General features: G+C 38.8%; 2 protein-coding genes across 5 annotated transcripts; one reads left to right on the top strand and one right to left on the bottom strand.

The window, feature by feature from the left end:
* Nucleotides 1-1,547: 1,547 nt before the first annotated feature.
* Nucleotides 1,548-7,886, bottom strand: LOC112707548 (DEAD-box ATP-dependent RNA helicase 40). The gene is made up of 8 exons (XM_025759313.3): nt 7,614-7,886; nt 6,090-7,353; nt 5,162-5,377; nt 4,751-4,819; nt 3,971-4,240; nt 3,523-3,873; nt 3,123-3,400; nt 1,548-2,928 (listed from the first exon to the last, which is right to left on the bottom strand). Exons 2-8 carry the CDS (start codon nt 7,335-7,337, stop codon nt 1,827-1,829), a joined length of 3,534 nt encoding a protein of 1,177 aa, XP_025615098.1. The 5' UTR covers nt 7,338-7,353; nt 7,614-7,886; the 3' UTR covers nt 1,548-1,826.
* A 4,059-nt stretch (nt 7,887-11,945) lies between these two features.
* On the top strand, nt 11,946-13,925 carry LOC112707538 (glutamyl-tRNA reductase-binding protein, chloroplastic). Of its 4 annotated transcripts, none has more exons than XR_011865203.1 (4): nt 11,946-12,422; nt 12,700-12,854; nt 13,269-13,419; nt 13,527-13,925. XR_011865203.1 is itself a non-coding variant. In XM_072202102.1 (4 exons), the coding sequence occupies exons 1-3, from the start codon at nt 12,054-12,056 to the stop codon at nt 13,134-13,136; spliced, it is 603 nt and encodes a 200-aa protein (XP_072058203.1). In that variant the 5' UTR covers nt 11,952-12,053; the 3' UTR covers nt 13,137-13,168; nt 13,269-13,375. The 4 variants fall into 4 exon arrangements, 1 of the variants encoding a protein (XP_072058203.1); XR_011865202.1 differs by having other exon boundaries at nt 11,952-12,422; nt 12,774-12,854; XR_011865201.1 differs by having other exon boundaries at nt 11,952-12,422; nt 12,774-12,854; nt 12,984-13,419.
* Nucleotides 13,926-14,122: the final 197 nt, after the last annotated feature.

Raw genomic sequence — 14,122 nt, 5'->3', positions numbered from 1 at the left:
GTAGTATCTGCCTGTGGCATGGATAAATTGTATTTTGATGGTCATGCTTTTCAATTCAAAACAAGGGTAATGCTATGTACTCGATGAGCATGATTTTTTTAATTTTTCTGCTTCGTCTATTTCCATTTCACGGTGTGCTACAACATTTACTTTCAAGTATCCATTTGATTTTGCTGCTGTCTTCATTTCTGATTCATGTACTTCCATAATTCCTATTGGATTTTGGGTAACTAGATTGCTAAAATAAATGCAGTTCATCAGAGATAAGCAGCCACAAGCAAGAGATTGTTAGGTCTACTCACAGTTTGCGAACAGGACTGGCCTCTCTGATTCCACAAAGGCACAGCTTGGCTATGTTGTATGGATGGAGGCTAGGCCTGGCCTCTATTATGTCTAAGAAGTAGGTAAAGATAACTAGTAATTTTGAATCCAAGTATTAGGAGGAATAAACATGAACTGATTGATGATCAACAATACTGGATTAAGGCCTCTGGCTTGCGCACTCACTCCTTTGTATTTGATGAACTTGTCTCCTTAATTTCATTTTTGTTCTAAGTCATATCTGATGTACTACACTCAAACAAAAGGAAACCCTTTATAGTATGTTTTTCCTTTCACAGAATGTTTTGGTGTTCAAGTATGTAATGGTGCATGAAGCTCACCGTCAATCCTATGTTTTCGGTCATAATGGTCTAAATTGCAAATTTCCATTGCATTGATAAATATAGGTTGGAGCTGCAGAATGAAAACCAAACCCCTTTAGCTGGGTAAAATAGGAATTATCAAGCTACCATAGATTGATCAGGTGATCTTGAGCAGAAGGTTTAAACGAGATCTGTAGTTTGCAATTCTAGTCAATTTTTTCACCTCCTTAGTCATCTTTAGTATCGAGTTATTTAGAAGGAAAATATTAATAAGTGCTCTGAATCCTGTACGTACCACTTTTCAAATCTGTTCTTCACCTAAGTACCATCTTTTACTACATAGTTAAGACTAAAGACTTAAAAATAATTACCATCTTCAAATAAGTACTATAATACGTGATATTTGTGGAACATCTACAATATTCTAAGTTTTTAGAAAAATAAGTCAACCAAAAAAATTCATAAACGCAAGGACACTTAAACTAGTTGGAGAATAGATGGAGAAGATTAATCACAAATTCCTTTTTCTTAAGACTAGCATTAGTTGAAAATAATCTGTTGATGAGCAGATAACTCATCAAAAAGGCACAAAAAATAATTTTATTACTCAATTGAATATCTTGGCTGAGAACCATTTTTAACCATTTTTTTTTTCTAAAGTACTCCAACTCAACCGGCCAAGGATTAATATATTGCAAATCAAAGCTCTATTGAAAATTTGCTGTTAGCTAATAGATTACTACATGCATAAGACTAAACTTAAACCCTCATACTTACTTAAACAAACTAGTGAGCTAACCACTATATTATCCAAACTAGTGAAGATTATTTTCCAAAATGAACGGAAAAAATAAAGACCAAAGAGAACTATAATACCAACGAATTAATGAGTAGTTACAATAATTTTGACTACACCAAAATAAATTATGGATATCATATTTCACCAAACCGAATATTTGTGACTCAACAATGCAGCATTGCATGAAACTGCATTTAAAATTAGTTACAAAACTACCATCACATGATTCAACCTCAGCTTGCCATCAGGTGGTAATCACCATGCAGATCCAATCATAAACAAAAAAAAGTGGGAGGTTAAACATAGCCGCCAATCAATAAGATTACAAGTTTCGAGAGCCCTCTAAAAATAATAAGATCATAACAACAGCTTAAAATGAAAGGCTATGCCAGAGCATTGGGATCTTCTGGGTCACCGCTCCCAGCAACCAGTGGCGCCTGATCCACTTGATCAGTTCCCAAAATTGAATTCTGCTGCCCTTGGGAGCTTGGAGACACTCCCGGATTGGGAGCTTGGACCTCTGGTTCTCTATAATCCTTTTGATCAGAATGGTGTTGATCTGTCCTATCACGCCTATCATAGCTGGGACTTCTACGGGGACTTCGGCTGCGGCTGCGGCTGTAACTGCGACCGCTACGACTGCGGCTTCGACTCCGACGAGGGCTAGGGCTATAGCTGCGACTCCGACTGCGACCACGCGACCAACTGCGGCTTCTGCTTCGGCTTCGGCTCCGGCTCCGGCTCCAGCTCCTACTGCTGCGACTCCTACTACGACTTCTGCTACTATAGTCCCATGTTCGTACTCTCTCTGGGCTACGGCTACGGCTTCTGCCTCTACTCCTGTATCCAACATCTCTTCTGTTGTCTAATCGCCCACGTCCTCGCCCTCTTCCTCTTCCATCCATGTTGAATCGGTCATTTGGACCACGATCCCCTCTACCCCACCCAGCATGACCACCACGAGGGCCACCAAATCCTCGACCTCTATTTCCCCTACCACCAAACATATCACCTCTCCCACCTTGACCGCTAGCACCATGAGCACCAAAGCCACCATCTCTCATGCCACCATCATTGCTGAATCCACTCTCCCTCATGCCACCTCGGCCACCAAAGTTACCATCCCTCATGCCGCCCCGACCACTAAAGCCACCATCTCTCATGCCACCACGACCACCAAAGCCCCCATCCCTCATGCCACCACGACCACCATTATCCCAACGCCCACCACCACCAGAGTCGAAACGACTCATCCCACCCCGCTCTTTTCCAAAGTTTGGTGGTCCGCGCAAGGTCATCTGTCTTAGCTCTGGAGGCACATGCTGGTTTGCACCCTCCAAGACTTTGATTAAATCAGATGCATGTTTCCAGTCCTGCTCCGAGAAAAAGGTGTACGATACTCCAGTAGCACCTGCCCGTCCAGTTCTTCCAATTCGGTGTACATAATCCTCAACTCCAGTAGGGAAATCATAGTTTATAACCACCCTGTCACGTGGAATATTCACGAATATTCAATAAAGATCTATACAACCTATTAAAATTCAGATAAGTTCTTGAAAGCCACAACGTACTAACTGACAAGATCACCTTTTTTCTAGCACATCACATAATATGCGAAATAAGTTTACGACTCTATATCTCAGCTTGAAGAAAAGTAACACGGATACAAAGAGGCTAACCTTATATCCTTGATGTCAAGCCCACGAGCAGCAACATCAGTGGCAACTAAAACTGGGGACTTCCCACTCCGGAACTGATTTAAAACCCAATCCCTCTCACTTTGAGACTTGTCACCATGAATTGCAGCAGCCCCATAATTGCGACCAATACTACGGGCAAGCTGATCACATAACCTCTTTGTGGAACAAAATATAATAACCTTAGAGCCCCGCTCTTGGGATCTGAGGATCTGCTCTAATCGCCTCTGCTTCTCCATTTGAGGGACAAATTCAACATACTGCCAATTACAATATATAAGATATGCAATATTTTGCATGGTGTACATGAGAGACAACATCAAAAGTGCAACAAAAACATATATGCGATGTCATTAATTGAAGTACAATGCTAATTTATTACCTGTGTGATAGCTTTATTTGCGGCAAGCTCATCAACACTTCCAATGTTAACCTGAACAGGATTAACGAGCAGGTCACTGGCAATTTTTCTTACTTCTTTTGGCCATGTTGCCGTATACATGAGAGTTTGCCTACGTGGTGGAATCTCATTAACAATTTTCCGGATTTGAGGTTCAAAACCCATGTCAAGCATACGGTCAGCCTCATCAAGCACAAGCAGTGAAACTTGCCCAAAGTCAATTTTCTTCATTTCAAGGATGTCATTGAGTCGGCCAGGTGTGGCAACAACAATGTCTGCTCCCCGATCTAACTCTTTTAGCTGTTGGGCTTTGGGTGCTCCACCATACAAACACTATAATGGAGGCAAAATCAGAATGTATCAACAGATTACAGCACATTAATAGGGGGAAAAACTGTAATTTGGATTAAATAGAAAACCCAAGACATACCGTGCAAGAGAAACGTGAAGATCTTCCAAATTTGACAGCCTCATCTTGGATCTGTGTAGCAAGTTCACGTGTTGGAGCTAAAACCAAGACAGTGGGGCCATTCAAAGGATTATTCCTTCTCTGCCTAAGAAGGATGAATGCAGGCATTAAGTAGCCCAATGTTTTGCCAGAGCCTGTTTTTGCAATTGCCACTATGTCCCTACCTTGCAGTGCTACTGGCCAAGTTTGAGCCTGAATTGGTGTTGGGTTTGAGAAGCCAGCAGAATATATCTGAAATGAAACAAATGCAGGAAAATCATCTCCATGAGCAGTGCAAAACATATGTCTTTTGGTTTTTAGAATATGTTGTTGCATTTTAAAAATGTACATAATTAGCAAACAATGAAACAAAAGGACCCATAGGTTATGGTTGCTTACTGAAGCAACTTGAGGCAATTAAAAAGGAGCAATAAAGACATGAGTGACGGAGCCAATATGCAACAAATCCCATATCACATAAGGTGAAATTTGAATGAAGGGCCAACCACCCTTTTAGAAGATGCCCATGAAAGGCTCCAACCATCCATTTTGCAGGCTCCAAAAATCAGAATAGTAGTTGCAAGTATAAGTGTGCCAATAGCAGATTAGCAGTGCAGCGTACGACATATGCTCCTGCTCTGGAGCAGATATCGCACCTGCGACAAGCAAGAATGAGTTCAAAAGTAAAATTTATGTAAAACCATCCCTTTATTAAGAAGTACCAAAGCATGCAATTTAATAGAACGTGAATAATACACTTACCTCTCTCAAAATCTCTGGAGGAAATCCAGTAGCATCAAATGTCATAAAAGGAGGTGGAATGTTGTCACCCTGTCCATTAAGATCCAATATATATGATGTAAGAAACAGTCCATCAAACGTAAAACATGGGTAGCAATTTGACTATGTAATAAAACCATATCTATATAAACTGTAGCCAACACCACTTTTATGTGGGAAAAAAAAAATTTTTTCCAGTCCAAATGGCGCAGGCCATACCCTATATATGATGTAATATATATGAACAACAATGGGATTGTGTTCACAAGATCAAAATTATCAATCATGACATGGACTTTTAAAATCTAGGTCATTTCAACAACTCCATAAGCTATTGATCAGGATATTAAAACAAATACCATACATAACAGGCAGCCTAAAGAAAATACAGACCGTTGCTGTAACTTCATGTTGCTGACAATAAATTTCAGCAGGTGTCATATCAGTAACATCTGTAGATCCCATATAAGGAGGTCCTTTCAAGGAGTTACTTGAGAGAGGCGGATGCCCTCCTACTGGTGGAAACATGTGCATTGGATGACCTGGGATACCACTTCCATTTCCACTAGGCATTACATTTTGAAAAGGGCTGCTGCCCATTCTCATATCCTGCAAATATGTGGAACAAATATATCAAGGGCAACAACATTTAATCAGACATTGACATGAATTACAGGGAAAGAAAGACAATGAAGGAGCAACTGAAAATTCAATAATTGATTACATACAAATGATACGAATGATGAAGCATTTAATCAGATATATTAAAACAAAAGCAAACTTTTGCTCAGACATGCAAGATTATCAAGAGATTGTTGATGATTTAAAGGGGAGCATATAAACAGAAAAGAGCAATCATGACACAGATTCTAGAGCCATGACTGACAAAACTATATTAACTAAATCACCAACATATAATAATATATGACTAAAGGACAGAACAAAAACACCACAAAACACAGCTAAAGCCTTAGGGTGCTTGGATTCTTGGACCAATATGTGATCAATACAGATAGATGCAAGGCAGCACCTTGATGATGTCCCATGCAACTGCAACAGTTAGAGCAACACAATCTCAAACAAGGGAGAATAGGATGTGAAACAGCTGAAAAGTCGTTTGGGGTTTGGGATTTTCAATTTTCAGGGACGAGCTTGGTTCTATTCTTGAGAATTGGATTCCTATGTCATGTATATTCAATTGTTATAAATATTCAATGTCTTAGTGTGTAAAACTTAGATAACATGAATCCACCAGTGATTGGTCCAATCATATTGAGAAAAAGACATTTCTGATTTAAAATTCACACTAAAAAGAAAATACCTGCTGCTTTGTTGAAATGGGTATTGGTGCAATATTTGGCTGCTGAGGACCCATAGCTGGCATCTCTTTGCTAGAGTTATAGTAATATTCATTCCCAGCTCTACCATGAAAATTATCTGCATGTCCCATCTTCTGGCTTCCAGGATGGACATTGGGTGGATGACCATGCATCATACCAGGCCCCATCTGGTTTTGAAAGCTAGGACCATGTTGGTAAACTGGATAAGAACTACCCTGTTGTAATGGCACTGCAGAGGGAGACTGTTGTATGCTTCCTGGTGCGCCACCAAACTGTTTTGAGTGACCAGCATTTGCACCTCCATCTGGCACTTGCCCAGATGGTCCGGATCTAACTCCAGCAGGAATGTTCTGATTGGTTTGTTGATAGTTAGATGGCGAAACTCCAACCTGGTTTTCATTTTTAAACTCTGGTTCCTCTATCTTTGGGAATGCTGATTTGAAGTCTTGTTGGTTTTCATAAGAATGACCATGCATGTTATGCTGGGAACTTGGCTGCACAGGTTGAGGCATGTTTGGCTGATATGGCATATAATGCATGTTCTGGGGGGCGAATTGATGTGCTTGTGGTTGCACAGAATGTGAGCCCTGAGCCTGAGATGCTCCTTGACCAAAATGTTGGGCATTGATACCTTGGGGCTGCATCTGATAATGCATCTGATGTGGTTGTTGTGTCATCTGCTGCCCTTTAGGCTGGACCATTTGTTGCCCTTGGGGTTGCATGGGATACTGTCCCTGAGGCTGCATTGAATGCTGTCCCTGATGCGGCAATGAATGCTGTCCAGCCTGATTAAACCCTGGTTGTGGCATGGACTGTGCCAACTGCAAATTCTGCTGTTGCACCCCTTGTGCAACCGGAGATGGCTTCTGCTGAGATGCCACATGCGAACTCTGCTGTTGTGGCATCATTTGCCCATGTTGCTGAGCAAGGTTACTCCCTTGCTGTTGAGAGGACTGAAGCATTTGCTGCCCATGCTGCCCCATCATCCCACCAGATTGCATCGCATGAGCCACGGGTATGGGCGCCATGTTGGGTGTAGAAGCAGCCGGAGCAGGGCCCGACGGCAAAGGGGGAGGTTTCTCATACTGGGTGACATTAGTTTCAGGGTTCCAGTAGTACAAAAGACCAGTGCTTCCATCAATTAGCCCCTTCCATGGCGTAGGAAGGGTGGGATCATCAGGTGCATACCGTGGACCAGCGGCAGCTTGAGCTGCCTCTGCTGCAGCCATGTCTTATTATGTATCTCTACAGCCCCCAAAAAAAAAAGCTACTTTAAATACCATCATAGACCAAAAATCCATTCAGAATCTACCAATTATCCAGTACAACTCAAAGCAAAAGAAAAACAAAACAAAAAAAGAACATCCATAATTTTACCATAAGTAAGTGGACAAATAAAATAAATAAGAGAAATATCATAATTCTTGCTTATTAAGAAAATTATTAGGAAAGAATGAATAATCATCTGAACAATCGAAGAAGAAAGAAAGCAAGAGAGAGCGAACCTGGGTGACAATGTAAGCTTTTGATTTGTGATTTTAATATTTATCCTCTTTGAAATCTAGAATAATTAATCAGGGTGCATGTCGGTGCAGATTTGCGGTGTGTCAGTGATTACAATATAGAGAAGAAATTGAAGGGAAGGGAAGGTTAGTTGGAGGGTGGAGGAATGGAAGTGAGAATGGTACGGTATTAGGGTTCAAACAACGAAACCTCCGAAAAGAGGACGAAGGTAACTCTATAATATATTAATATATGGTTCGGAGGCCATAGACGCCACTAGCAAGGTGACTAGGTACTTTCTATCATAGGAACGGGCCAAGTGGGCCTCATATTATGGCTACATGCTTATTGGGCCTTACGCATTCCTTTGACTGGCTGATCCAATCAAAATTATAAATATGTTTTTCTCTTCTGGTAACATTTTGATATGATTTATCAAAAAAAAAATCTGCCAAAAAAAAAGAAAAATGAATTATTTTTTATCTACAAATTTTCTGACTAAAAGAAAAGAACAAATCATTTTTTTTAAATATAATAAATTTAAGTTTCGATGCATTTGTGGTGTATTTAATAAATTAAACAATTTTAAAAACTTATACTAATAATGATTTAATACAAACTTTTAAGACATATATTAATTAAATTTTATTTTTATCAGAACAAAAAATATTAAAATAACACAATTAACCTTTTACTTTTATATTATGTCATAATATTTTTTTCATAGTTTTTTATCTTTTATATTATGTCAATATTCTCCTTTTATTTTAATTTTTTTTTTATGTTATTTTTCTTTGATAGAAATGATAATGATTTATGAGATAGGGTAAAAGACAAAATAGATATTTTAATACTCATATTTTATCCCAAATATTAATTACTTGTCTCGTTATCTGCAAATATTTTATTTATTGTCTGAAATCATATCGACAGATACTTACAAGTTATAACCTATGACTTATCAAAATAAAATACAAAATACTAAAAAGATCATATAAGTTTTAAATATAATTAGCCATCAAATTATAAATCGATTAAATTCTAAGTGATGTCAAAGAAGTTTAAATTTCTCCAACTAAATTAATTAAATCTAATAATCTATCTCAAGCATTCATTTATAGGCTCATTTTTTTCTGTTATGAAAAAAGATGTTGGTGTAGTACAATAAAATGGACATATCCAAAAAATTGTGTCAGCCCAAAATGCAACATGCGTTTTACGCTTTTCCTTTTTCTTGTATTTTTTTTTTGTTCATCAAATTAAACAAACATAGGCTGCGTTTTAGATTTTGAAAAATTTTTAATCTTTTTTTATTTTGTTTGAGACCAAACGCATTCTTTATTTAGTGAGGGCCAATTTTATTTTTAAATAACAAAACGTAACTTGTGTTTTTAACTTTGTGTCGGTCTTTTTTTTTTAATACACAAAAAGTAGGTTACATTTTTAGGGTGTCAGATTTTTTTTGAAAGTCTAAAATGTAGGTTGCGTTTTGTTTAAAAAAAATATTTTAATCAAGAGTCGTGTCTATAAATACGAAGTAGGATTCATTCAAAATGCTTCACTCCACTTCTACTCCTCCTATTTCTTTTAGTAGTTAGTTATGTCAAAAAAGTCGAGTTAGGTGAGGTTGAAGTTATGGAAGATACTGCAAATTTGCGAGTGTATTATAACGGTGAGATTATACCAAATACACACGAAGGAGTAACTTTTGTTTTTGAATCTCCATTGTCATTTGCTATTCCATGCACCATGGATTTTGTAGAGTTACAAAATGGTCTTTGTGATAACATACAAAATCACATTTCGAAAAGGGTGAGCAACATTTTATACAGGAATCTTGTACAAGTATTTGGTGGGCTGATACAGTTTCAAATAATGCCCATCACTGATGACGCCAGTATGCAACAGATGTTCTGTATTTATCAACAAATCCGATTTTTCACGTGCCGATGATAGAAATGTACGTTGAGTTCGAACAGCATTCGGGGCTGGATGCGGTTGACAAAGAGGCCAATGTTGATGAGTGTGGAGATATAGATTGGGAAGAAGATGACAACGATAGTGAAGAGGAATTCGAAGCCAATTATGAAGTCGATGATGAAAACAATGACGGAGACTTGGCAAGCAATCCGGGAGTGCAAAATGAAGCATAGGCGATTGTAAGCCGGCACCCCTTTGGTGTTTCGTCTTTTATGCGGACTCTGGATCTCGAAACCATGCATGCCCCGGAATTTTCTAAGTATGCGAGTATGGGTATTTATGATTATTAATTCAAGTTACAACTAGTGTGTATTTTATTTGCCTTGTCTAAATGATGGTGGTGCGCATATCGTAGGTGAAGGCAACGTTGCATTGGAAGATAGTGAGTTTAGTGTCGGAATAGAATTTGGCTCTAGAGAGTCGGTGATATCTGTAATCAAAAGCTGCACTATCTCTAAAAAAAATTGATTACACTGTGTATGAGTCTGAACCGCAGACATTCTATACGAAATGCAAGGGTTATGGTGCCGGGTGCGATTGGCTTATCCGAGTTAGCTTGATTTGAAAGAAAGCTTATTGGGGGATTAGAAGATACAATGGCAAACACACGTGCACCATGGGCACAATTTCACAAGATCATACCAAGTTGGACTCAGACACAATTGCAGATGCCATTAGGCCGTTGGTCAAAGCAGACCCGTCGATAAAGGTAAAGTCTATTATTGCAGAAGTTCAATCCAGGTTCAACTACACTGTTAGTTACCATAAGGCTTGGTTGGCAAAGAAGAAATCTGTTGCAAAAGTTTTCGGTGATTGAAAAGTTTCTTACCATACTCTGTCAGTATGGTTGAAAGCAATGACTGCAAAGATGTTAAGGTCTCGTGTTCAAATAAAGACGCTCCTCATTTACCGTGAGAGTGAGGATGTTCAAGGTGTAAGAGTTCTCCATCGCGTTTTTGGAGCTTCTATCTGTGTATAGTAGCATTCAGAGTTTCAGACACTGCAAGCCACTGGTGCTGGTTGATGGCACACACCTATATGAAAAATATAAAGGTGCACTTTTAGTTGCCGTTGCACAAGATAGGAACCAAAACATTGTGCCTATTTCATTTGCGATAGTCGAGGGTGAGACGGCAGATGCGTGTGAGTTTTTCCTAACCAACTTGCGGAGATATGTTGTTACCATTGATGGCGTTGGCATTATTTCTGACCGCCATAACTCCATTGACGCAGCAATAGCTCGCAGTAACAGTGCATGGTCACCATCAATAGCGTGGCACATGTTCTGCATCAGGCACATCGAGTCCAACTTCTTAAGGATGTTCAAGGCTCCGTATTTGCATAAACTCGTGGTTAACACATGTATTTGATTTCGCTCTTATGGTCCTATTCATAGTAATTTGGCATTTGCTTATGATTAAATGGTTTGTCCAACATGATATTCTAGGACGGAACAGGAGTACAACAAAAACTACCAATAGCTTAAAGAACAGGGTGAGGCATATACTCAATGGTGCAATGAGATCGATGTTTAGAGATGGGTGTTGGCATTCAACGGGAGTCATTGTTGGGGACATATGACGACAAACTTGGTAGAGTGCATAAATTCTGTCCTGAAGGGTGCACGCAACCTTCCTGTGACTGCCATTGTTAGGTCTACTTTCTATGGGCTAAACGAATTGTTTACCCGGAATAGGCCGAGGCTCATGAGCGTGTCCGCAACAGATTCACGTATTCAGAATTTGCTACCAAAAGCGTTGAAGAAAGCTTTCGACGTGCAGGAAACATTGTCGTCAATCGGTTTGATAGGTGCAAGAGATGTTTGAGGTTCGTGAAATGCAAGATGGTTCTATTTACATTGTCAACCTTGCGCAACGACACTGCGATTGTGGCCATTTTCAGGTCAAGCGACTCCCATGTCTCCACGTTCTTGTTTGTTGCGCTAACCAACGTCTTGATTGGCAAGTATATATGCATGATGTGTACAAAATATCTGAAATTTGCAAGATGTATAGAGACGAGTTTGTTCCAATTGATGACCCATCTACGTGGGATAGATATGAAGGAGCTAAAGTGATCCTCAATTGAACATTGAGGCGCGCGACCAAAGAAAGAGCAAAGTCAACCCGCTACTTGAATGAGATTGATTCGCGGGACATGCGTGGTCCTCGCCAGTGTACTATATACTAAAAAAAATTATTATTTTTAGGTGTTTACTACGGTACGATGATAAATTCATACGTACCGATACGTTTAAAATATAAACAAGTAATAATAAGTCATGTGGAATTTATTTTTCACATGAACATTTAATTTTTTCTTTTTTAAATATATATTATATCACCACTTTTACTAAAACAACTCAAATAAACGCATCAACTTTATCATCCTCCTCCTCCTCCTCTCTCGTTCATCTTCTTCCCTTGCATCTGCACTGTGATCTCATTCAAACCTCAAATCCAATGCTTTTTCATAGCTCTGTTCCCTTCACACCAAATTCGAAGACCAACAGAACCCACTTCCATTTCAGCAACTTCTCTTCCTTTAAGCCTCTAAAATGCTCCCTTTCCGCGGTTTCAGAAGCACCCCATTTCGAATTGAGCACTCACAGCAACAAGAAGCCCTTCCCCGCAAAGGTTTCTAGAACCATCATGGAGCTTGCCACTGTGGGAACCCTCTCTGCTTTGACCAATGAGGGTCATGAGGGTTCTTCTTCCCCTTTGGCCATTGGCGTCAGGTTCGCCGTTGACCCTCATGAAGGCACCCCTTTCTTCTTCTTGAATCCCACTTTTCCCTTCTCTCCTCAAACCCCTTCTTCCCTCCATGTTCAGGTGCCATTGCTAATGCTAAAGCTTCTCTGCCTCCTTCTCATCTTCTTATAACCAATTAAGTTGTAATTACTATGAATGATTCCAAAAAATAAAAGACATATAGATAGATAGACAGTTAGTTAGTTAAGGTAGTTGTAAGTTAGTTATACTTTCAGTTACTAGTTCTATTCTGTTATAACATATTATACTCTAGATGAGATCAAAGTATATGTAGTATGTACTGAAAATTAAGTTGATGAATATATTTTTCTCATTTTTTTCATTTCATATGTTTTAGTTAGCATAGTTAGAGGACATGTTAGTTGGAGGAATTTGTATTGAAGAGATTGATTTGAACTCTGTGTTCATCAGTTGAACCAATCTGGGTTGCACACTCCTCAGTGTACACTTCAAGGCACCCTCACCAAACCACAAGATATGAGTGCAACCAAGGTCTGTTTCTTTCTTCTCACTTATTAACTCATATTTAGATTCAGTTCACCATCTATAACCAATTTTGCCTATGACTCTACTACAAGGAAGCTTTTGTATTTCGGTATGGTTATGGTGGCATGGTTACAGGAATATGTAGTGTTTCTACTGTGCTTGTGTTTTGAGAAGATCTTAGTCCTCATTGTTTGGCATCCCCTGCCATTGTACAACGCCTTGTTTCATTGTGGGGGAAGAGGTTCAGAGAAGAAGTTGATCAAGATCTTATGTACATTGTTGCTGTAGATAGGGTTCTTCAGTTGGAAGACTTTCAAGAGGCGTGATGTTTTCTTGTTAATGCTGCTGGCTTAGTTTCCATTTTCCAACAGTTAACATTTGAAATCAATCTTGGAAGTAATATGTTCCCATGTGTTCTAGGATGGGGAATGGATCAGCTCTTTAGATTACAAAAACGCTTAACCTGATCCTCTACGAGAGTTTGCAGAAACTGATAGTCAGTGAGATTAACACCAACAATATGGAAGACATTATTCGCTTTTGCACTATGTATGTTGATTTGGATTTCCAGGTTTGCACCTAAACTACATTTGTTTTACTTTCGTGCTGCAATTTGCTCCTATAGAATTAACTAAATTAGTTCAAACCTTATGCAATGACTTGGATTTCTCATTGAAGGTCTTAGAAGCAAAGATGATATGGGTTGATCGCTTGGGGTTTGATATGCGCTTGTCATCGACTCAAAAAGGCATATTCGAGGTCCGCATTCCTTTCCCTCGAGAAGTCACGGATGAAAAGGGTGCCAAGTCAACATTTAATTGTATGTCACAACTAGCTTGGGAGGTTGAAAGAAATGTCCAGCCTCTAGACTTTGAGAAGGTTAAACAATTGAAGCACATAAAGTCTTGAGTTGTAGTTGGTGTAACCACTTACTGGTTTGTTAACAAATACGAATCATCGGTGAAGCTATGTAATTCTTTTTATTTAATTCATGATTGAGGATTCTTGTTGGGATCCTAATGGATTGATTCTAAGTTTGACGTAGTTTTGAGTTTAATGAAGCCTATTGGAGCAGTATTTGAGGTTTGGTTTGTGGAATGATCAGAAATAATCCAATGCGTGTAGCATATATTATGTATAAGGAGCATAAGAATAGTGTAACATAAGAGGATTAATAATACGATTTTTCTTAAAAGGAAAATTATATACATGATACTAATTTTAAATTTTTGTTTCCATATTTCACTTGGTTATAAGTAAAATAGTCGTTATAA

The sequence above is a fragment of the Arachis hypogaea genome, chromosome 1 (assembly GCF_003086295.3).
Source record: "Arachis hypogaea cultivar Tifrunner chromosome 1, arahy.Tifrunner.gnm2.J5K5, whole genome shotgun sequence".
Classification (NCBI taxonomy): domain Eukaryota; kingdom Viridiplantae; phylum Streptophyta; class Magnoliopsida; order Fabales; family Fabaceae; genus Arachis; species Arachis hypogaea.
This window is presented reverse-complemented; position numbering and strand designations above follow the sequence as displayed.

Excerpts from the sequence above, each read along its gene's own strand:
- LOC112707548 (XM_025759313.3), bottom strand. The coding sequence starts at position 7,337 with ATGGCTGCAGCAGAGGCAGCTCAAGCTGCCGCTGGTCCACGGTATGCA. Across the intron at positions 4,820-5,161 it reads AACATGAAGTTACAGCAACG|GGTGACAACATTCCACCTCC; the intron begins GTCTGTATTTTC and ends CTTAATGGACAG. Across the intron at positions 3,401-3,522 it reads CAAATAAAGCTATCACACAG|TATGTTGAATTTGTCCCTCA; the intron begins GTAATAAATTAG and ends TGTAATTGGCAG.
- LOC112707538 (XM_072202102.1), top strand. The coding sequence starts at position 12,054 with ATGCTTTTTCATAGCTCTGTTCCCTTCACACCAAATTCGAAGACCAAC. Across the intron at positions 12,423-12,773 it reads CTTCTTCCCTCCATGTTCAG|TTGAACCAATCTGGGTTGCA; the intron begins GTGCCATTGCTA and ends TGTGTTCATCAG. Across the intron at positions 12,855-12,983 it reads AAGATATGAGTGCAACCAAG|GAATATGTAGTGTTTCTACT; the intron begins GTCTGTTTCTTT and ends GCATGGTTACAG.